At 34.6% G+C, this 25,337-nt stretch overlaps 1 protein-coding gene across 2 annotated transcripts in view; it reads left to right on the top strand.

Moving 5' to 3' along the window:
• LOC138693431 (uncharacterized) overlaps positions 1-17,756 on the top strand; it is a 106,577-nt gene extending 88,821 nt beyond the window's left edge. The window contains exon 3 of one of the 2 annotated variants that reach the window (XR_011330309.1): positions 12,082-12,219. Coding sequence is in view for 1 of the 2 variants with exons in the window: in XM_069817380.1 (XP_069673481.1) it covers positions 12,082-12,675 (594 nt within the window). In the remaining variant the exon portion in view is untranslated. Of the gene's footprint in view, positions 1-12,081 lie in introns of both variants that reach the window. The other variant, XM_069817380.1, reaches the window with a different exon arrangement.
• The last annotated feature ends 7,581 nt before the right edge of the window (positions 17,757-25,337 follow it).

The following is a 25,337-nucleotide window of genomic DNA, read 5'->3' as shown; positions in this document are numbered from 1 at the left end:
AAATTTGAACGCATCGGCTTTTTATGTCAGAGACCAAGGTTTATGTCCTGGTGAATTTTGGTAGAATTATTTATTAACTTAGGCAATGTTGGGATGTATATTTTCATTGTTAAATATTATTCTGGGTAATTCTTCAGAAGAACTACACTAACGAAGGCACATCTCTCTCCCCCTCTACTAATAAATAATATTCAGTTAGCTAATATGCGAGTGGTCCAGGACGAATTGCTAGGGAAAATGTCCATTTCTCTAGTATTGCGTGCTGGATCCTCGAGTGTTACATTGATAATATATAATATGTGCTAGTCACCAGTGTAGCTCAGTCCAAGGCGCTTTCCTGCCGATCTGGAGTTGCGCTCAGGCGCGGGTTCGATCCCTGCTTGGGCTGATTACTTGGTTGGTTTTTTGTACAGGTTTTTTCCCAACGGTAAGGTGAATGTCAGGTAAGCTATGGTAAATTCTCGGCCTCATCTCGCCAAATAACATCTTGCTGTCATCAATCTGACGACGCTAAATATCCTAGTAATTTATATATCGTCGTTAAATAACCAAGTAAAGAAAAGTATGTGGTACAACGGTGCATTAGAATATACTAGTAAACCTAAGTATCAAATGATTTTCATGTTGGAAATATTTATATATGCTAACTAAAACCACATGTTTATCACTGTATATGTGAGGAGGCGAAACCTGGCATGCGAGCTGCGCGAAAAGGGAAAGAATGAGCTATCAGAAAGAGAGTTTCTTTCAGGATGGTTCATAATATACGGATCTAGTGACACTGAAGTTCATCTCAGACTGAAACTTATCTTCCCCATACCCATTGGTGTTATAGCCACGGCACATGATAAGGTCACAGGACAGGTTTTGGCTCTTCTTCTTTACACTTCTCACAGAAACCAGTAAAGCAAAATAATAATAATAATAATAATAATAATAATAATAATAATATTAATAAGTGCTTCCGTTAGTGTAGGCTGAATTACTATTTCCTGCAACAAAATTCTGCAATATCCCCATTACTTAAAACCATTATTATCGATGAAGAAAAAAATTAAAAAACCACCGATTTTGGTAGGAAACTATATAGACCATCAGTTATGATGGAGGCCCGTTTCAGAATTCTTCTGCGCATTCAGTCACGTGATCCCACGAGCCAAATTTAGTCAGTTTATAAATATTGAAGTGACTTATGAGTTGTAATCTCAATGTGAAAACATTGTTACTTACTGTCTTACCTGGTAGATTACTATCTTTCTCTTTTGTGTTAAATTAATGTTAATGGATAAATCAGAATTTATTTAAACAAACCAGTATATAAACCAATCAAGAGCGGTGTGCAACTGTTGTGGCTAGTTCACCGGCCTGTATTGGTATAAACCAGATCGCTTCACGAGATTGTGTGATAGAGTATGAACAGAAAGTGCTCTAAACTAGGCCACTTTCATACTTGGCGATTATTATAACTAATCATAATCCAATAAGGTCCTTACAAAGGACATTGTTTGTGGTCAAGAAACCACTTAACTTCCTGGAAGTGGTGTTTATACCTGGAACTGATACCAGAGTTTTTGAATACTGACTTGGATGAGGAAGCTTTCTTTCGCTAGTGTCAAAATATCACACAATGTGCAATATTTTTAATTGGTTATTTTACGACGCTTTATCAACTGTTAAAGTTATCTAGCATCTGAATGAGATGAAGGTGATAATGCCAGCGAAATGAGTCCAGGGTCCAGGGCCGAAAGTTACCCAGCGTTTGCTCTTATTAGATTGAGGGAAATCCCTGGAGAAAACTTCAACCAGATAACTTGTCCCAACCAGGATTTGAACCCGGGCCCGCTCGTTCTTCGGTCAGGCATGCTAACCGTTACTCCACAGTGGTGGAATATGTGCAATATTGCAATGAACTCTATTCTAGAGTTTTGGATAGCCATCCGATATGCTATAGGCCCTAACGTGTGATTTCCACATTGAAGATTTTAATTCAGATTACGACAAGTACGAACGGAATTTCTGGTGAATAAGGATAAGGTTAAGCAGATTTTCTCGTAATAGGCTACTCCATCCCCCATCCAATAATTCAATAGACCAACATCTTCATGAGTAATAAGGCTGCTTCTGATTGAGGTTCTGGCTGATATGTATACATCTATTATCAGGCAGTTACATCTCACGATGATGTGTCAGAGGAAGAACAATTTTTTGTATACATCTGAAGTCTGATTAGTGTAATTAGTCAGTGATGTATGAGATGGATGGGGAAAGGAAGTGGTCATCCTCCCTATTAACTCCTGGGTTAGTTGGTTCATGAGTGATGCATTATTGGTGTCTCTTCTGAGGTTCAAACCTGTCTTCGGACAGTTGACTAAACAACAATTAATAAAACAATAGGAAACTTTTGGATCATAACAACTTCTATGGTACACTGATTGTAAGGCATCTCTCGTGATTTGAAGCTGCTTATTTTTTCGGTTATTTTTTCTGAGCTTTAAGGTGAATGTTAAGTAATTGAAAGGTTCAGAGCCATAGTGGGCCAAGTGCCATTTATTGAAAGCAGAGAAAGCAAGGGTTAAATAAAGTTAAGTGATTACCATAGTTTAATGAAGATTGACATATCATTCAGTTTTAATGCGCATACTTTACATTACTGTACTTTTTGCACGTTTCATTAAATTATGGTATTCATTTAAATTTAACCCTTGTTTTATATGTTTTTAATATATGGTGCTTGGCCCACTATGGCTCTGAACTCTTCAATTGAGTAGTAAGTTCTCGGATTCATCATACTATAATACCATCTGATTATGACAAATTCCATGGAAGCTAGATAATAGTGCAGTTGATGTAGTGTCGTTTCTCCTGTTAAAAATTTTCTATGGTGTCTTCAAGCAGTATAATGATTATACTTTCTATTGAGCAAGTAAACACTTGGATCTTTTAAGTTGGCATGGATACCTGAGTATATGCGTATGGCTCCATGCAACCAGTGAGTGCCCTACAAGCTGACTGTATTAGACTAGACTAATATGTAGTACGTGTGAGAGTTGCATAATAGCTGTATTATTTGTGTTTTTATGTACGTGTCGGAATTGAACAACATAATAATATGATGTTATTTCACTACCAATACTTTTGTATGACTGTGAAAGCTAGGACGTTGCATCATATCATAAAATAATAATTGCATGCAGAAAAATATAAAGTTATTGTACTGCTATACAGAATACTTTATCGTGAAAGGAACGAGGTTCGTAACAAAAATTAGTATATGTTTAAAATAGTTATGACACGAACATGCGATATATAAAATAACTGAGAGGATCATCTGTTAATCATGCCTGACCTAAGAATAGCAAAAATTGCGTACTTATACAGTCTTAAAAGAACAGACAAAATACGATGATTGTCGAAGAGATGACATGAACAGCTGTAAAGAGTCTGCATTGATTAAAGATTTATTACTTTATGAAGAAAAGAGAATTTTGATTGTGTATGTTAGCTGAATGAGATGATTTTTTATACATTAGCATTTTACATTTTAAACTCCCGAGTTACGTAAGTGTAGTTCTTTTTAGCGAAAAGCAAAATGTTGATATAAAAATACACGCTACACAGCTTAGAAATTTAGGGTGCTATGCATAGACATTTCGCTAGCCTGCGCTACGAGCGTGCTAAACTAGCCCCGGCTATCGACTGATTACTTGTTCAGGATTCATACCATATTATATCGCTAACACTGGTTTATGAATACGAAAAACGTTAGTTCGCTGATCATCCACCGGAAGCCCGCGTTAAGAATGTCTACGAATATGGCCCTAATAGATTAGAGATGGCTCAAACTGTAGCCTTTGGCTATATGTAAATCCATAAGAACCAGTCTCGGCTTCCTGAAGGCAAGGAAGATTTATCTCCTGCCCTTAGGGACTGGGTGTGTGTCCTTTGTCTTATATTAATTTGTCCCCTACTTACCTGCGTGATGACCTTGAGCCTGGTTGGAACACAGTAACAGGAAGTACCGCTATACGTCAATGCTTTTTGTTCCTTAATAACTTGAACAAGCATATTCAGCGAGAAAATTTACTGCTGTTACTCCAGGACTTGCTACTGCTATCATTACTACTATTGTTCCGACTAGTGATAGTATTATCACTACTGTTACTAATAGGCCTACCACCGTTACTTCTACTACTACTGTTACTACTACTACTACTACTACTACTACTACGACTACTACTACTACTTCTACTACTATTACTACTACTACTACTACTACTACTACTACGACTACTAACTTACTGTTATTTCTACTACCATAGTGCATACATTTTATCTTCATCCGCTCGCAGATGTAGAGGTGACGTAGCAGTGCACAGCACAGCTGCACATATCCGAGCGGAAGAGATAAATGTATGCGCTGTACAACTAGATCTACTACTACTACTATTTACTGATCCTAGTACCATGTCTACTACTATCTGATGCTGGTACCAGGCCTCCTAATACTACCTGATACTGGTATTATACCTACTACTACTACTACTAGTACACTACTACTACTACTACTACTACTACTACTACAAATGTTATTTTAAGTGATCGTGCTTCATTTAATTTAGGATATTCCCTATTATTATTATTATTATTATTATTATTATTATTATTATTATCATTATTGTTCTTATTATAAATTATTGTTAGTATTAATTATTTGTATTAATTATTGGTATTATTATTAACTGTATTTTTAATTAATAAGTTTATTATTGTCATTATTGAGTGTAATTAGTTACCACTGCCACCGGGTATATACCCATTGCAGTGTGAATAAATAAATAAATACATACATACATACATACATACATTCATACATACATACATACATACATACATACATACATACATACATACATACTACTACTACTACTACTACTACTACTACTACTACTACTACTACTACTACTACTACTTTAAATGTTATTTTAGGTGATCGTGCTTCATTTAATTTAGGATATTCCCTATTATTATTATTATTATTATTATTATTATTATTATTATTATTGTTATTATTATAAATTATTGTTAGTATTAATTATTTGTATTAATTATTGGTATTATTATTAACTGTATTTTTAATTAACAAGTTTATTATTGTCATTATTGAGTATAATTAGTTACCACTGCCACCGGGTATATACCCATTGCAGTGTGAATAAATATATACATACATACATACATACATACTACTACTACTACTACTACTACTACTACTACTACTACTACTACTACTACTATTACTATTATTGTTAACTTCTATTACTGACATTTCTACTACTGTTACTACAATGATTGATACTACTAGTACTACTGTTACTAATACTGGTACTGATACTACTGCATACTGTGATTACTACTGCTACTACTATCATTGGTAGTTACTATTACTGTTACTACTTCTACTGCTACTACAAGGGAAAGTCCACAACAGAAGAAGGAAAGGAAGACCTAAGAAGAGATGGCTGGATGGGGTCATCAGGGACCTAGAAATAATGGGAGTGAGGGGTTGGAGAAAGAAGACTGAAGATAGGACAGAATGGAGGACTGTTGTACAAGCGGCCAAAACCCACCCAGGGTTGTAGTGCCATTTGATGATGATGACTTCTACTGCTACTACTAGTACTACTAGTACTCATCGCTATCATTACTGTTAATAATACTGCTGCTACTACTATTCCTGTTACTACTACTGCTCTATTGTTGCTCGTACGATTACTGCCACTATTGCTTACATTACTAGATCTATTATTACTCCTACGCCTGCTATTATTATTAATGTTAGAACTTCTGCCAATGCTATTAGTACTGTTTTGGCTGCTGCCACTTCTACTGTTGCTGCCGACGATTTGTATCTTGACCTATTTTGTGCTGTATATCTTGTGAGGACATTCAACCAACGCTAGACATTCACAAGTAGCGGAATTTCTGGTCATTTCATTTGCATAGCCTAAGGCCGCCGCTTAATTTAACAAGGTACAAACACAAAGCAAGAAAAGGTTGGCATCCTGCTCACTCCATATCACGCGAGTTCTATCTTCTAATATCATTTCGTAAAAACCTGTAAGGAAATTGACAAAGGGGAAAACCCCGTAATAATAATAATATTAATAATAATAATAATAATAATAATAATAATAATAATAATAACGTAGGTTATAAACGCTTACTCTGCTTATAGTGGTTGTACATAACTAATGTAATTTTGTTTATATTTTTTAAAGTATCTCCTGGCTTAGTTGCCTCATGAGTGATGTCTTATGGTGTTACTTATGAGGTTCGGACTATTCACTAAACAAGAAGTTGAACAATGAATTAGCTAGGCTTCTCTAATACAGTTTTAATCGTGGTAATAGGCTACATATAGGCACACAGTTCTACCTTATATAATGAAATCAATTCATATGTGGGGAATCGGGGATAGGCTCCTTGAAAGTCGTGTAAATATTGTAGAGGAAACAATTGAACCGGAATGTTGAGAAACCCTACATGTCTATAAAACTAAACTTTTCAGGATATACAAAAAACATCTCAGGTCCTATATTTGTGCTCTTAGCTAAAATGAATGTTGATGGGAATATGTGGGTTTCTCTTCATAATATCATGAGTTTACATGTTTAGAATACGAAATCATATATAACTCAATTTCGTAAAAAAATGAACATGTGGTGTTTCTCAATATTGTGATTCAATTATGAAATAATTTTTCTCGAAGTACTTAGGTTTTCTTTGCCATTTTAATTTAACTGTTACTCATTTATATTCGTCATATAGCTCGGCAGGTGTGAAAGAGCTTGAAAGTAAATAGGTATATTTATCAATTTAATATATTAAATACAAAGTCAAATGTTTTAGTGCCTACTTTTTCATCATAAATACTAGTATTAGGAGTAGGATGAGAATAATGATTTAATATGTTCAGTTTCCCCACATTATGTATAAAACTTGTGTGTTACCAAGTTTAGCTCGGTTAGACTTGCTTCTGCTCGACTCATGTCCTACTCGACCGCTCTTTGTTTTTTTTTTCCCTTTGGCGTGTATGACATAATCCATTTGAGGTATCGTTTGTTTGGTATTCTCTTCATGTGGTTTGTTCAGTTACTCGTACTTCTAGTTAAATTTTGACATTCAGTCGCTATATATTTTGCTTGTCATACCGTCGTTTATTCTCTGTGTATTGGTGACACCGTAACATATCTCAGGAACCTCGGTTCAGATATTTATTCACATCGTTTACAATTCGCATGCATAAATGTCCGTATTCTTTCATAAATTGTATTAGATCACACTTGTGATACAACTTAAAAACATTGCCGCTTTACTTGTATATACTACGAGTACTACGAGTGTCACAGTGAAAACTTTATACAGTACTTACACGAAAGAAAGAAAAGATAACATTTTGAAGTTTTGTGAGGTAATGGTTATAGGCCTACATGCATTATTTGATGAATCAGAGTGCTGAACTCTAACAAGAAACAGTATCAGCTAGCTGTCAGAATGACTTCCGGCGGCTGATTTTGGCAATTCCGGGAACACAGTTGGATCACTTTCGGCTATTTCCACCTTACATAATTTTCGACATGATATAGGAACTGAGTCCTTTAAACGCATGAAATTTACGTAAAGTGTCACCTTCCAGTATTTTAGTATTATATTTTTCATGACTCCACTCCTATACAGTAAAAGTATTTGTGAATTATCTTATGATTGTTTCTCGGGATCGCCTAGTCGTAAGGTAGTACAAGGATTGTCATTACAATATGGCTGTTCAACTATATTTTAAAATATTGTCATTCGTTTACATTTTGATTTACGTTAAAAACTAAAGAAAGTTAAAATATGTTTTCTACTATTTGATTGTTCATTGATAAATTTAACTCTTATAGAATTCTTCTTCCAAATGGCACATTTTAATTTGTTTCCTTAACTGTATTGAAATTAAAGTGTGTGTTTCTTTTAAGGATATACTTCAAACACTTTCGCGAAGAAGAGGTATATAGACTATTGGAGCTTTTTACTGATGTTCATAAATAAGGAATTTACAAGTTTTCGAAGATTGATTCTATCGTCTTCAGGTGAAAAAGAAGGCGGTGTGAAGTAGAGTACTGCAAAACCGATTGGGAGAAAAGAAATATAGTGCTACTGAACGCCTGACGATGTAGGCAGTATGCAAAGCACTTGCGTCTTGCAACTATCTTAGTGTTCTGTTTAACGAATGATCGATTTATTTTTCTCTGTGATGGACGGCTCTGGGGTATAAAAGGTAGATCACATTGAGTCATCCAGATACTACAATTGGGTATCTTCAAGAGCAACAAGATAATAATAATAATAATAATAATAATAATAATAATAATGATTTATTTTAGCTGGCAGAGTTAAGGCCGTAAGGCCTTCTCTTCCACTCAACCAGCAAAAAGTATACATACATATGTAAGAACTTACAAAGAATTCAACAATTTGATTTAGATAAGAGCTACATGTATACCAGAGTTATTTACGAATTAAACAACAAAATACTATGAACTATTAATTAAACACTGAAATACAAACTATGTAGCAGAATTAAGCTAAAATACATAGAATGTTAATATATTTCGAATAATGTTAGATACTAGAAAGAGATAATTATGAGACAAGTTTGAAAATACAGCACTATCAGGATGCATGTCTAAAGGAAGGAGTAACAATGTAGACAGTGATAGTTTAAGTCAGTATGATTGGAGTGAAATGCTAAGAAGGTTATCTTTTAAGCTGTTGATGTAGAGTGAAACTGCAACCATTAGGAACCTGAAAGTAAAAACAACATTATTTGTTAAAAATAATATTCTTCCTTAAAAATGATTTATTTATGAATGAAATAATAATGCATCTGCTTAGAGTAATTAAAATCATAATATATGGACAACTACTTTTTTTTAGATATAGGCTACATTTTGAGTTTAAAGTGTAAACGTTATAATGGAATGTACGTTCATGCTTGCTGTTTTCTTTTGTGATTAATTGTAATTAGGATATTTTACATTATACATTATGCATATTTCCCTTGCTATTAGCGGTACCCATTTGTTCATCTGTCTAATATTTACGAAATTACTGCAAGTTCAAAAAAATAATAAATGTGTTGAAGTATCTAACCAACTGTTTGCTTATTTGAAGCAAACATATTTTATTTATTTAGACAAAGTAAATTTCCTTCACCTGTTACCTCTATTACTTTCGTACACTCAAAAAATTCAGTGTTTCGTGTATGATAAAGTGCGCCTGGTGTTGTGTCTTACCTGCAAAACATTAAGGGTAACCACTTGAAAGTCGAACTTTCGGTCGGATGCTCCACCTTGACGGATGTTCTCTGGCCACTCAAATATAAACCGGTTTTAATCTCTACTATGAAGCTATAGTGTGAAGGGTACCCTATTCATTGTGATCGTTACAAACGGTTATTCTGTTTGTCTAATCCTTCGGTTTTTCACCTGATGACGGTCAAATCTTCGAAACGTTGTGAATTTCTTGTTCACCAATGGAAAGAGTTCAATTTATATGTTTTCGTAACTATATACGATTGCTTGATCCTTATTTTACATCAATTTTCGTAAAGATTTTTCATCAGGGGTCACGATTATCTGAACTCCGGCATTCAAGAGAGTAAAAACCTTAGTTCACGTAGTAAAATCTTGCAGCTAACTCAATCATTGTTTAATTATTTGATTTTTATAAATAAATATTAAAAACTTCAGAGATTAACTACATCCTTGTTGTAAATTTAAATGTGCACATTTAAAATTGTTACATATGGACAAATGTTGAATGCTCAGTATGGGTTAACTGTAAAATGATAACCTCTTGTAATAAATCAATCATAATCAATTAAAGGTTCTAGTTGTGGTTATTCTCTTCCCAGCCGACATTTTATTTCCTGTTATTATTTTTCAACATGTACACCAATTAAAAATTACACATTCATTAATTTAATAACGCACTAGAAACATTTGTCATTTTATAAAGCCACAAACTTCATACAATGATTTTAATCCTAAATCCATTTTAAAAGAGATACGCGAAAGTGATCATATAAGTTCGTCACTGATATAGCAAGGTATGTTAACCTGGGGTACGAGTAGGTCTATTTAGATCTGTCATTGGCACCGGTTTAATGGCCGGAAGTGGTTTTTTATTATTATTATTATTATTATTATTATTATTATTATTATTATTATTATTATTATTACTATTACTAAAATCATAAATACAGTTTCTTCATAATATAGTACGAAGTTAGAAATCTATATTGGTACAGAATCGTGTTTTGAAACAGGATCAGACAAGATTAAATGGCACGTTTGTTATTCCCAGAACGACTCGACCTCTGTTATTCTGCTATCTGAACGCGTATTCGTATCAGGATGACCTTCATTCGTTAGTCTGGATTTAATTAAAGGATTGTTACAATGCAACTTAATTTACTGTCGTCAGACTCCCCTTCGCCCATGGTAACTTTTCCTTGCCCTATTTCTGAACTCCTTAATCTCATACTACAGACATATGTTGGGATTGTGACTTCGTGGATTAAACGAGATAGGCCTACTGTACCTCTACATGTGATATTGGGAACAATACACAGAAATGTGTATTATTATTATTATTATTATTATTATTATTATTATTAATATTATTATTATTATTATTATTATTATTATTATTATTATTAATTGGATACCACACTCATAATTAGAGCGAAGGTTCCTGGGTTCAGACGTGGATGAGGGAGGTGGATTTTTAGGAATGAAAAATACTTATTATTATTCTGGCTTCTGTCGGACAGAAAATAAAGTTTAGAATCTAGTCCTGGTTTTATGGAATGTAAAAACTATTTATACATTTTTGGGCTTTCATTAATGAATGTGTGCATAAGTAGATTTTTGGGTATTTCAGCCACCATCATCAGGGCAACTAATTGATAATATTGTTAGTACTGGGAAGAAAAAGTCTAGTCATTAAGTCTCATAAATTAGTAATGTGATCAGTAGGGGGCGGATGTTGATGACGTAAAAATCTACTTAAAATGACAAATAAAAATGCCCTTAAATAATGGAAAATGACATAAAATTAAAAGAAAATGACATTTAAATATTATTCATCGCACCACAACTTCTTAAAATTAGTCACCTTATTTCAATGACTGCCTTGCAAATGTCGGAGACAGGAGACAACTTACTGGAATTTGACTAAGATGAAGGAAAAGAGCATGCAACAAAATGGAAGTTTTAAAGGAAAACTATCGATTTTAACGAGGTTTTACAATGTGTTTCAATCAAAGGTGGGTCATGTCAGTGCCTTCATTATCCGTCTCTTCCTCCTCCTGCTCTTCACTTTTGTTACCAGACCTTCTAGATGGGGAGTGTAAATGACAAAACAAATTGTGAGTGCAGCGTGCATTCTTGCAATCTTTGTGTTAAAAATACTATCTACTCTAGTACATTCCTTCCGAACCATATTGGGAACAGTGCATGAGGGTAGGCCACTAGAGGGAACCGAAGAGGTGGAACTTAAACTGAGGGGATTCGATCAGACATCGGGATGGGAATCCCGTGTGCTTATTGGATAGAGCGTCAGCACGTAGAGCTGAAAACCCGGGTTCAAATCCCGGTGCCGGAGAGAATTTTTCTCCGTTCCACTCATCCTTCATCATATGATGACGCAGAATTTCTGCACGGAAATATCATATGTACTTCGGTACATCGTAATAATAGAGATATTTATAAAATTAAAAGTATAAGTAAGTACTTTCAGCTTTGAATATGTAAAGATACAAATGGGTGTTAAACTTCATATAAGCGAAAGTATACACAATGTAATTTTAGAATGGTCTATGTATATATATATATATATATATATATATATATATATATATATATATATATATATGTTTTAAATTGAACAGAAGAAAGAATGAATATGAACAATGTATATTTTTTAAATTTAAAACAAAAAAGTGTATAAAATATGTGTTCTTTCGTCTTTCAGTTGTCAACCGTCTTGGCATGCGCTCTGGTAGCGTTGCTTAGCGACAACGCGTCTGCCGGTCTGCTCAGAGTGCCCAAGGTATACAACGCTCTCATCACCACCAACGAGAAGTTGGTTCCCAGCAGGGCCATCCCCATATCAGCCCCGGTGCTGCATCCCATCAGCTTCGGGCCCGTCGTTCCAGGCGTCGTGGTCACCAGCCCTTACATCAATGTTGGCGACCTTGACGACAAGTCCAACAAGACGGAAACCGAGCCAAAGCCGGAAGAGGAGAAAAAGCCAGAGGACAAGAAGCAAGGTGTTAATAACACTGCCGGGGCAATTCCGGTCATTACGCCATTTTCCCTTCCCCTAGCGTATTACAACTCTATCACTTACTATCATAATCTCTGGCCTTATTCCTATGCGTCCGTTTCTCCTGCCTCTTTTGTTTTCACTGCACCTTTTACGTATCCTGGAATATTCGGTGATATTTATGGTACTGTACCCTGGAATCCTCTTAACAAACAAGATAAAGATTCTTCTAAAACCTCCGATTTGCCGGAAGGAGCTAAAGATGACGCAGAAAAAGATTCAGTCTCCACTGATAGTTAATTATTTAAAAATTAATTTGAGTTCTAAATTCTTCTTCAACGTCTAATAGAACAGTGTTTTCCAAACTCAGATCTACGAGCTCTGCATGGGAACATATTACGTGGTGCGCAAGTTAACTATAATAAATTGTTAAGGGCACTAGGGCAGTGATTTTACAAGAAATTTGAATTTTGTTTTAATTTTATGTCTGGCCTTCAGATGGAAAAACAAGATAAAGATTTTTTTAAACCTATTTTCTCGTGCAAGTACAGCTTATCTAAATCAGAAAGAAGATTTATTCTAAAATGATATTTAATTAAATTAATGAAATACCTACCTGTTATAATTCTTATTTAACGTCTAATAGAAGATTGTTTCCCAAACTCTGGTTCGTGATAGTTCTTGAGAATATATCATATTGTGCGTAAGTTACTGTTTTTGTGGTGAAAAAGTACTAAATATTCCAGACCAGGAATTTTACGATAGACATTGGCTTGTTATAATTTTGTAACCTGCACTCTTTTTGGAAAAAAAAAGGCAAAACTTTGTTTAATACTCTGTTTTAGCTTAAGGAGCAAGTAACGATACAGGAAGAAAATTTAATCTCTCGTATTACCTGATTATTTTAATGAAAACATTTCTGTGGTGTCTGGTCAGAACATGATAATTCCAAAAATGACAATTTTTAGCTGAAAGCGCAGCCCTATATAAAACAATTCTCTTTCGTTTGGTATAGCCGTGATCTATCAATCTAATCTTATGTTATTTTCATTAAAATTTGTGTAGGAAAAGTGAAAATAAAAGTGCTTGTATCTCAAAACAGGTTTTTTTGGTGTTATCATGTTTTGACTAAACACCACAGATTTTACTCTAAATTATTCTTTAATGTCTAGTAGAACAATTTTGTCTAAACTGAGATAATTAAAGTCCTGAACGGTTTACTAATTTCTGACTTAAATATCAAATTTTGTGGAAGATAACTTAAAATGTTGAGGAATAACAAATAAATGTAATGAATTAAAATATGTTATCTTTTTAGAGATAAAGGTAATCATTCAGGCGTTCAGGAAAAAAAGAGCAACTCTCATGCTTTTTGGATGTCAGATTCCTGAGATGAGATCTGTTACTCCATTTTACAATGGAACGGTGATGTCAGGTGCCATTATGGAAGTTAATGACGATTTTGAATAAAACCACAATACGGCCTTGAACTCAAGCTCCTCCAGTTCGTCTAACGACAGAGTCAACTATGCTGTAATTATTGACTTACACAAGGAAAATGCTTACAGCACGCATTTATTAATCATTTTAGAAACTCATAATGTCTGAGAGAGACTAAAATGCCCGTCGTAGAAATGGGTAATGTATCAGATTATAAAGTGGACTTGGGTTCGATTTCCAGCAGGGATATATGTCTACCTTCCGTAGTTCGTAGGCGTGTGATTGTCCTACGTTGACTATAGTGTTATCGTTACGCTCCACATAATAAAGAGAGGTGAGATATCATTTCTATAAGGTAAGGAAAGATAAGACTAGCTTCTCGAATGCTGTTCTTGGTCGTGGGTATTTGTGATTGGCGTGATTTTCCATTGCGAAGAAGTGTGGAATCTGGGAGTTTGGGATTCATTGTACTCAGAGTAGTCCATTATATATATACTGTTATCAGTTCCCATGTTTCACAAATATTAATCCATTTTACTGTCTTTATGTGTGGTTCAATCCTCATACTTAAATATAGTTAAGAGGTATGCAATGCTTTAGTTATTACTATTTAATTACTGAGGAAGGATGATAAATTCATTAGTTGCTTCTTGAGTTAATACAATTCTTATTGGTACATACATATAAAACAAGCTACTGAGACTAAAAATGCCATTGAGGTGATTTAGAATAACAATAAGAGGACAGAAGCTGAAAACTTTGGTCCACACAGAATTTGTCTAGCGGAAATCTAGCAAGATCTGATAAAAATAGTAATTTTACAATTAATGAAGTTGGTCTTTAAATATGAACTAGATTTATGAGAACAGAGTAACAATTAGAAATATAATTTCATGAATTAAATTTAATAAGAACAATCGCTGGAAAGAGTGTTTTATAATATTAAACACAAAATATTTGTAAATTACATCATAGAGGTAGAATGTATGGAAGACGTAAGCGTGAAATAGGGATTTAAATATTTTGTGTTGAAGATATAACACACTCTTTCAAATCTGAAGCTAGAACATATATATGAGAATTTTAGGTTTTGTAGGTAATGATACATTTTAACTTTCGGAGGTACTTCACTCTTATCCATTAACTTCAAGGATCTCCTGTAGGAGCAACGTATTAACATTTATAAGTACTTAGACGTCTTCACACTTTGCCCATGGTTTACCACGGTAAGTGTACATACGTATGTTACACCAGGGTTACGATGATGATTAATGGAATGCAGTTATAAGAAACTGAAATATCACTTATAACTTACCTCGTACACAGCTTTTGTTCATCGCAAATTTCACTTGACTCATCGGGATTTTAACCATGCAAAATTAACGTTGTAAACGTTCTTTTAATGGTTAATAATTTTTATTTTGATGTTGATGAATAATGTTTAAAGATGGTTTTAAAATGATATACAGTTAATAATTTTCATATAATTTTTAAAATTAATGCCCAAATATTTGTGAAACATGGTAATATGTACGATGTTAATAAAAATGTTGTTATAAAAGTATAAGAAGAAAGGAAACAAGCAATGAAATTCTTACCTCTGATCTTTTACAAGTCCAGATCTTATGTCTACTTCGTGCAAAGTGTCAACAGCAGCGGACGTACGTTTCAGGACGGACTTTCCATTGAAATGGTCGATTTCCCCTTTCTTTTATTCTCGCTTTACTGGTAACAAATATTTATTCTGCTGCGTCAACACTGTGTGGCCAGGCAGCTGGGGAACAATTTTGTGGCGGGTTTGTTTAGATACTGACCTCCATATTGCATTGGTAGAGCAACCGAAAGTGAGTGGGAATTGTGAACATTTCGTTATTAGTGGACTAGAGACTAGAAATATATGTATAAAACAATTTTGGTGATAAAACAACAAATTATTTTGAAATTCGTTTTATTTTAAATGACTTTTAGTGGAAGAAGTGTGAAATCGAAATGGAAAGGACTGCTTATTTTGCACATAAATGTTTACAGCTGTTGCCATGGTGATATGTTGAGTCCGAGTATTTATGCAAAGGCAGATACTGAAAACTGAATTAAAAAATTGACCAAAATAATGTAATTACAATACAATTGATATCATTCCTATCAATTTATCGTATTATCTGATGTTGAAGTGTGTTCAAGTACTCAAATTTGTTCCGAATTTTTTTCTTCTGTAAAACTTGTACGTTTGTCACTAAAGAATGTTTTATATAGTGAAAACATTCTTTCTATGTGACAAGACGTTGCCGGTACTCGCATATTAGAGAAACAAAAATGAGTATGGCTGTCATATTTGGTGCACATAATGTAATATTAAATAGATCGAAACTTTTACACTAGCCATTACCGTAAAATTGCTTCTCTCTCTCTCTCTCTCTCTCCCCCTCTCTCTCTCTCAATCAATCAATCAATCAATCGATCAATATGAACCTTATACTGACATACATTTGGAAGTTAATACATTTCTTGTATGAATATAAAATTGCTAATACAAAATAGTTCTTCATCGGAAAACGTATTTACGTGTACCATGAAGTGAATCTAGGTTCGTCGACTAAGGACTAATTGTCACAGAATATTGTTATTATACAGAGGCTATAGATACAATTAGACGATTTAAAATTTGGAGAAGAACACTCTAATTACTAAGTCAATACTTGGTACTTACATGAAAGAAATCTGAGAAAAATAGCATTGCATTATATGTGACTTTATTTAGGTGAAATAATTGTTTCTAGAAAAATCCCAACATTCCACTTAATACTGAAAAATACGTTCTATGAAATAAGTGAAATTTCGACACGAAAGATATGCTTCAAGCTTTGAATGTTGGGGAATGTAATGCATGGAATTTTTATTTCCAATAATTCCATAGAATGAAGAAATACGTTGATAAATGTGGTAAGTCTAAAGCCACTCTACGCCTCTGAAACGAGATAGAGCATATTCTGCCGAATAAGCAAAATTTAAAAACTAATATTATGTTTCAAAGTCTTCAATGATGTGAACTATATTTGCATGCAATTTCTGTTTCCAATAACCCCACAGAAAAAAGTCACATTTTGACATATCTAGTGAGCCCAAAACGTCTCTGAAATTAGACATAGCATGTTATGTAGAATAAGTATAATTTAAACTCGAAAGTAATGTTTCAATGTCTTCAGTGATGTAGACTATATTTGCATGCAATTTATGTTTCTAATAACCCCACAGGAAAAAGTCACATGTTGATAAATCTGATGAGCACAGAGAACACTCTATGTCTCTGAAACGAGGCAAGACATAGTGGGTAATTCATTGCCCAGCAATGATGAAAGGATTCTCATCTATTAGTGCTGGCATAGATTGCACCATAGAAGCTGGATCTATGCTGCATTAGGTTAATAATGCAATGATGGAATGCCGTTATTGGATAAAAAAAGTACTCCGCGAGAATCTGGCACCAAATACAACATATTCCTTTCGAACTCATTAAAGATTTGAACCTGAATAGCCAACGTAAAAGACGACACTCCAGTCATTGCTATTGCATATGACTGAATAATTTTTTTAAATTGTTTCAGTGAATGATAGAACATTTTTAAAAATGCTTTCGTGGCACACTCTCATAATTTCTCTACATATTCTCTGTTAGAACAATGAGCTCTCTATACATCGTCGTTTATTTTGGTTTTCCACGTGGCAAAACAAGATGTTGCCAAATTTAAATAGTCTAATTGTTTCTATATGTCTCAAGATGTTGTATGTAATATGTATTTTGCATACCTTGGACTCTTACGCTATTTATAAAATAAGCAAGAGAGATTCGGTAATGGCTTGTAGATTGTGAATATTATGTTGATTTTCTTCGGTGCTATTTATGTAAAAAGAAATAATAAATAAACATTTGTTTTATTGTTTTATATTTTGTTTACTGTATGTTAATTTGTTATATTAATTTTACCTCTGAGCGATTTGTTATTTAAAAGATTACAAACTTTTGTGTGAGATATTCTTATTTACAACATTAAAACTTATTATTACTGCCTGTATTTAAAATTCATCATTAAAAAGGGAGGACACATGTACAAAAGGTAAGAAGTAAAAATGGGTTATTTGTTTATTTACTTTTCAAATTAAGCTGATGAAAATTTGTTGATATTTGCTCTTTGCTAGATTAATTTTATTTGTTTGTTTGTGTGTGTGTACATGTTTAGAGACACAAGATTATGTATGTGCCAAGTAAATAGATTTTTATTAATTTTTCTCAAAACAGGAGTGTGCAGTATTTCACCAAATCGAGAAAGCCGCACTAGATACAATATTACAAACAACTATTGTCCATCGTCTTTTACTGAACCTGCCAAACATATGCAATAACATTTAAGATTAACTATTATTTTGATGTAGAGAGTGGTTATGACCCCTACATAAGTTAATAGTTTTAAGATACTATTTTACAGGACGTGAATAAAATTGCGGTTACTTTATATAAATTAAGTTGTCTAACATTTTAGAGATACTAGATACACAGTTATATTTTTTAGGGACAAAACAGATGCTGAGCAATAGTACTTGTAAACAAAATAATAATAATAATAATAATAATAATAATAATAATAATAATTTATTTATTTTTATTTTATTTATTATTAATATTTGTTTGCTGAACAACAGCCAGAGGCCAATTATAGTTCAGCACAAAACACAAACAGAAAATACAAAGTTGCAAAACAAAATAAATCATATCTTAAATAAACAAAAACATACATAAATAAAACTGAGAACAATAACAGTAAAAACTAATAATCAAAACGAAACTAAACCTTAAAAGGATCTAAATTGTGCTCATGCAAATTGGCATATTTTATGCATCTACAGACTGGAGAAAGTGATTTTGAATTTCTGTTATAATTTTTTTTTTTTAAATCTTAAACCTTTTGTAGGAATACGAAGGCTGATATTGTTTATGATAGACTCACAATCAATATCACCCTTGATAACTTTGCAAAAAAATTGATAATCAAGATTTAGACATCTAGCATAAAGGCTACAACAGTTAAAATATTTACAGGTAATCTCATAGTTAAAGTCAGAGGAATTGGGTATATATCGAAAAGCACATAAGGAAATAAATTTTCTCTGAATATTTTACAATTTAACCGAATCGGTTATAATAATAATAATAATAATAATAATAATAATAATAATAATATATCGGTAATATATATTATTACATTTTAATTTATTTACTCCGTTGTTTATTGGCCCGTCTATCCAGATCCAGTACTATCAGCAATTCAATCCACCTAATTTCAACTATTCAAAAAATATCTTTCTTGCCTATTGGTTTATGTGCCCGTTCTACTTCTGAGAATTCTGTTATGTATTTCGTTCATTCGCAAGTACATTAACATAGCCAACCACAGAAGTGAAAGGTGCTGTTTCTGCATTGTTTTATATCTGTACAAAGTACTTCCACTTATGATGTCATCTGGTTTATTGACGTCTGCGTGCTTGAACCGAGTGAAAGGGTCGGTAATGATGGCCGGCAGAAAATGCATAAGCCTGTATTAACGCATTTACAGACCTTCGCTTCAGCAGAGGTGAAGGATGGGAAAAGTGTCGAAATCATACATATTGCGGCTGATCTTGAACCCAAGACCTTTATCCTCATGCATTATTGCATCCATGGTACTATTTTGCAAGACAAGCCTGTAATTAAACAGGAATTAATAGTTCGTGAGTTTGTGTTGGCACGTGATGGTGATAGAATCGATACCACGATATTATCTATAGGTAGTTTTATCGATTACTGTCGTAGTAGGAAAAATGAGCATAAGTGCCTCTGCGTGTGTTAATAAGCTGTTAAAAATGAGTTTGAACTAGAACTATTGCATTAATAACATTTTGAAATATTTGGTTTCATCCTGTATAACAGACTTTTACTCTACACGAATCAAGAGCATTTTTCCAATATAGGTCTACAGAGTGCAAAGACATTGAGCGCTTTTAGTTTAAGGAGTAGTAGGGGATAGTATTTGTAGCAAAACAGATTTGTGTAATTTTATTGGTGTATACTTTTAAATTTTTTCTCAGGAATCTAAACGTCAATGTTTCCATATTTTCTTTACCTGTTGTAGATGACAACTTAATGTTAAGGTGAAAGTAGCATTGTTTAAACATACCCGTCACAGCTGATAGTGAGGTATCTAGGAGTGTCATAGTAGTGTGTTGCGAAGGGACGTGCCGTATCGGAAGCAGGTCGCTGCTGTAGGTTTGTTTCATGCATGATGCATTTAGAGGTGATCGTATAACTAATGTCATGTTTTCGTTACAGTATTATTATTATTATTATTATTATTATTATTATTATTATTATTATTATTATTATTTACTTACTTACTTACAAATGGCTTTTAAGGAACCCGAAGGTTCATTGCCGCCCTCACATAAGCCCGCCATCGGTCCCTATCCTGTGCAAGATTAAGCCAGTCTCTATCATCATACCCCACCTCCCTCAAATCCATTTTAATATTATCCTCCCATCTACGTCTCGGCCTCCCTAAAGGTCTTTTTCCCTCCGGTCTCCCAACTAACACTCTATATGCATTTCTGGATTCGCCCATACGTGCTACATGCCCTGCCCATCTCAAACGTCTGGATTTCAAGTTCCTAATTATGTCAGGTGAAGAATACAATGCGTGCAGTTCTGTGTTGTGTAACTTTCTCCATTCTCCTGTAACTTCATCCCACTTAGCCCCAAATATTTTCCTAAGCACCTTATTCTCAAATACCCTTAACCTATGTTCCTCTCTCAGAGTGAGAGTCCAAGTTTCACAGCCATATAGAAGAACCGGTATTATAACTGTTTTATAAATTCTAACTTTCAGATTTTTGGACAGCAGACTGGATGATAAGAGCTTCTCAACCGAATAATAACACGCATTTCCCATATTTATTCTGCGTTTAATTTCCTCCCGAGTGTCATTTACATTTGTTACTGTTGCTCCAAGATATTTGAATTTTTCCACCTCTTCGAAGGATAAATCTCCAATATTTATATTTCCATTTCGTACAATATTCCCGTCACGAGACATAATCATATACTTTGTCTTTTCGGGATTTACTTCCAAACCGATCGCTTTACTTGCTTCAAGTAAAATTTCCGTGTTTTCCCTAACCGTTTGTGTATTTTCTCCTAACATATTCACGTCATCTGCATAGACAAGAAGCTGATGTAGCCCGTTCAATTCCAAACCCTGCCTGTTATCCTGAACTTTCCTAATGGCATATTCTAAAGCGAAGTTAAAAAGTAAAGGTGATAGTGCATCTCCCTGCTTTAGCCCGCAGTGAATTGGAAAAGGATCAGATAGATACTGACCTATACGGACTCTGCTGTATGTTTCACTGAGACACATTTTAATTAATCGAACTAGTTTCTTGGTCTACCTTGTAATATTCTCCACTATGATTCCTATGAATACAGAGATGTAGGACGACCATATCGTATATGGATTGTCCTTAGTCTCAGAACAGAAATTATATTCAGGTGACAGATCGAAAGAAAGAGGAGATTAATTATAACTTTAGTTGGCTATGACAATGCTATATTTTGTTGTTCGTTTATCTGACAAATAAACAGGGATAGAGACTGCATAAGAGCAAGTTCTTGTTGTCGTGTGGTATGTGGAAACAGAGTCAATAATTTGGAGCATGAGAATTACTGATGAATGAACAGAGGAGATGCAACTGATGGGAAGACAATTAAGGCATAGTTGGAGAAGTTTATGGAGGCCGGAAGTGTGCTAAAACAGACCGGGGGAGCACATGAAAGGGATTTTGAAGACAAAGTGTTATAAAGTCGGACGGAGTTTCAGAGTAGTCCAGGCAAATCAATTCACCAAGCATGAAGTCAATTTAATATACAATAGTTCGAGTTATGCACAAGCGTCTTCATTTGTATTCAAACAAAATGTACATTACCCTAGAAGTGATGTCATAAGACAAATCATATCGACAAGAATTTGCTACGGAAATGTTGTGTCGTATCGATACCAACTCCGCCCTTTTCCCAAACACATTGTAATCCAACAAGACACATTCAATAGACCATCATAATATTTGTGTTTGGGTCTCGTAAAATCCACACGTCAAACATGAGCACGTAGAGATAACGTCTTGTGTAGTCTGGCGTGGTCCGTAGAAAACTATAATATTGTATGGTCGTTTATCTTCTGTGAATTAGCATTGGCTGGCGCCGTAAAGGACCTACCTTGATATTACGGAATAGTTCACTTATTCCTAAGTAGCTGAACTGTAGCCCTAAGTTTTCTTTCAACAGAATTGGGTTACCTCATATTGGATTTTGTATGTTCGAGAATATATCAATTACATAATTCCTCGTCTCTTGATCGAACGGAATGGCCCCATGTTGTGGCCACGTAGTCACTCGATGTCACTCCAAAGAATTTCTTTTGCGGAGCTTCGTTAAGGACCGTGTGTATGCGTCTAAGCTACCTGACCTTTTAACTTGACAACTGTGATTGCTACGATGAAAAGTGATATGTTCGAAGGAACATGGGAAGGAAGAAATTAATTTTAGGTTTCATCTTGGCAGTACAGTGTAGGAATTTACTGATAAGCTTTTATGAAGTTTCTTGAGATGCTTTTGCATTTCGTGTAGTTTCATTTTCCAAAATTTCGTATTTTATGCTTTGTGTTTGCATTGGTATAAAAGATGAGCGGTTTGCACGGGATATTCGAACCTTGCTTGACGAAGTTTTTCGTAACAGGTGGATCGGTCGCGCAGGTCCAACTGATTGGCCGTCACGATCTCCAGACTTAACGCCCTGGATTTCATTTTATTAGGATTTGTTAAGGATCAAGTGTTTGGAGATAAACCTCGCACCATGCCAGAATTGATGGAAAGGATGGTTATTCCGAGTGCACGAGGAGTTAGTCTATCACTTGCATTTATGCATTCTTCAGGGTGGCAGACATGTTGAGAATTGTGTAAGTTCATTGCAATTTATTGTAATTTGGATTTTTTGACACTAACCCTAAATTTTAGATTTTATAGCGATAGTTTCATTCATCTCTACATAGGAAAGTGGAGACTTCTGGCGGAAAAACGCGTAACCAAATCCAGTGTATGGCATGTATAGTAGCAGAGATGTAAAAATTAGTCATTACTTATGAAAGACCCTGTATTTCTACAACCTCAGAGATATCAATCGTCCAGTTTCATGAACCTCAGGCAGAGGAGTCCACTGAGTGTGAGTGAAGTTCTATCATGTTTGTCATTAGGACCGAAGTCGTGCGATTTCAACCGGTCGAAGCGGTAGAATCCTGAGTAGCGATATACGGGAGTCATTTCATAAATAATGCACAGGTTGGCATAACTGTGAAATGGATGACGCAAAACCAATGAAAATTACGTCAGTTGCATTGAAGGATTGAGGAAGAAGCTCTTGTATTCGTTTCGTACATAGCATACTCTATGTTCAGGTAATGAGAGCTAGAAATGGAGCCTACACTTGTTTCTCGTTGGGCTCCTCGTTTTCGTGATGATTCTATCAGAAATTTTTTAATGTCCAGGCGTTTCTGCTTCTGTTTAGCAGTCAAGTAGTGAGGGACCCATCGCGGAATGATTTTTCTCTTCTTCAAACGGAATACTGAATTTGGTAAAATCCCCGTACCTTCTGAAAGTTCCTCACACATCCCTCGATGATCTTCTTGAAGAGAATCAGCCACAAATGTCACACTTTTTTCATGTGTTGGTGTTTTCGGTCTCCCTCATATTGCATCATCGTCTAAGCTGACACGAAAACGAGTAGCCCAACGAGAAACTGTACTATGGCCCACTGTAAGCTCACCATAAACATCGCTTCGCTGGGATTTCTATGAGGTTTTTCCACATAAAGGTTCAATCTTTGATCTTCAATCGTCACAGCACCCGAGACACGTGTAGACTCCAATTCTAGCTCTCGTTATCTAAACACAGAATATGCTGTGAACGAAACGAACATTCTTCCTCAATCCTTCAATTGCAAATGGCGTAATTTTCATTGGTGTTGCGAAATCCACTTCACACTCCTGCATTATTTGTGAAATGATCATCGTAGATTCTTAGAGAATATTTCCTCGGAAAGTGAATATATTTCAGAAATAATTCTTATTCCACTTTTCGTCCTTCACCCTAGAAAGCGTTACTGTTAATTTACATAATCATTTATTCTTTTTCCACCTTTTTCTTCGGTAGTTATCTGATGGATTTGGTACTCATCTGAGATTTCTTTGGAGTAATCGGGAGAAATAAAGTGAGTGAGAGATTGCGTAGTGAGCTATTTCGTAGTTGTGTTAGACCTGCATTTCTAAATTCTACCATATTCTTTATGTCCCGCGCCGTGACATCGTGGTCTAAGGCATCACGTCTAGGATTCGCTTTACGGAATGCGCGCTGGGGGAAGAAATTTTCTCATGAGATTTCGGCCAGTGTATGGGACCGGTGCTCACCTAGCATCGTGATGCACTTGGGGAGCTAAGATAGGTAGCGAAATCCGGTTGCGAAAGCCAGCTATAACGGCTGGGAGAATCATCGTGCTAACCACACGATACCTTCTGGTTGGATGATCGTCCACCTCTGCTTCGGCATGTTAGCGTGAGACCAGCAGCCGACTGGAAGGGCTAGGCCCTTCACGGGCTGTAGCGCCACGGATTATTTTTTTAGCATATTCTTTATATTCACTTCTGATCGTTCTTTCATTATACGTACCTATATTTTGTATTCTTGCTTGTTATGATTAAAGTATTTTTGTCAATTTACTAATTTTGTTAATATTACTGAATAGGGCTGTTGTATACTCTACAGTAATTGTTACATTTGTGAGTGTTTTAATTGAACTAGTTTATAATTGACTAATTGCTTACATTAAGTTATATTATTACATACACTAAATAGTAACCATTTAGTTTATATAATTGGAAACTGCAAGCGTTTCATTCATGGTACACATAGACCTCTTTATTCCAGCCACCGGTGCAATCTAATCATTTGTTGCTTCCTGAATATAACGACGAACCGTATCACGACACGGTTATATGCTGTCATGACTCCCTTTTTTGGACCTACGTAGCACTTTTTGGACACGATAACATGAAGAATTGAATGCAGCCAACAATAGAACCAGAGAGCATAATCTCAACTACAGACAAGTATAAGTTGTATAAATGCACAAGCTGAATACATCCTTTTTAGATGGCTCATGGAAAGAGTGAATAAAATAGGTACATAATTATTAGCAATACGGTGTTTTTTTTATTAAATAATGCATTTTTAACCTTAACTAAGGGTAGTAGAATCTATGTAAGAAGGAATAATAATTCTCCATTGGAGGACAAGTTTGGGGCGAGGTACAGGTTTTCAATTGTATAAATTAAGTGTAATTTAGAATTTTATATCTCAGTATCTTTCAGTTCTGGTAAAATGAAATTTGGCATAC

The sequence above is a fragment of the Periplaneta americana genome, chromosome 17, assembly GCF_040183065.1.
Source record: "Periplaneta americana isolate PAMFEO1 chromosome 17, P.americana_PAMFEO1_priV1, whole genome shotgun sequence".
NCBI classification, from domain to species: Eukaryota; Metazoa; Arthropoda; class Insecta; order Blattodea; family Blattidae; genus Periplaneta; species Periplaneta americana.
Note: the sequence above shows the minus strand (reverse complement) of the source record. Positions and strands in the feature narration are given on the sequence as shown.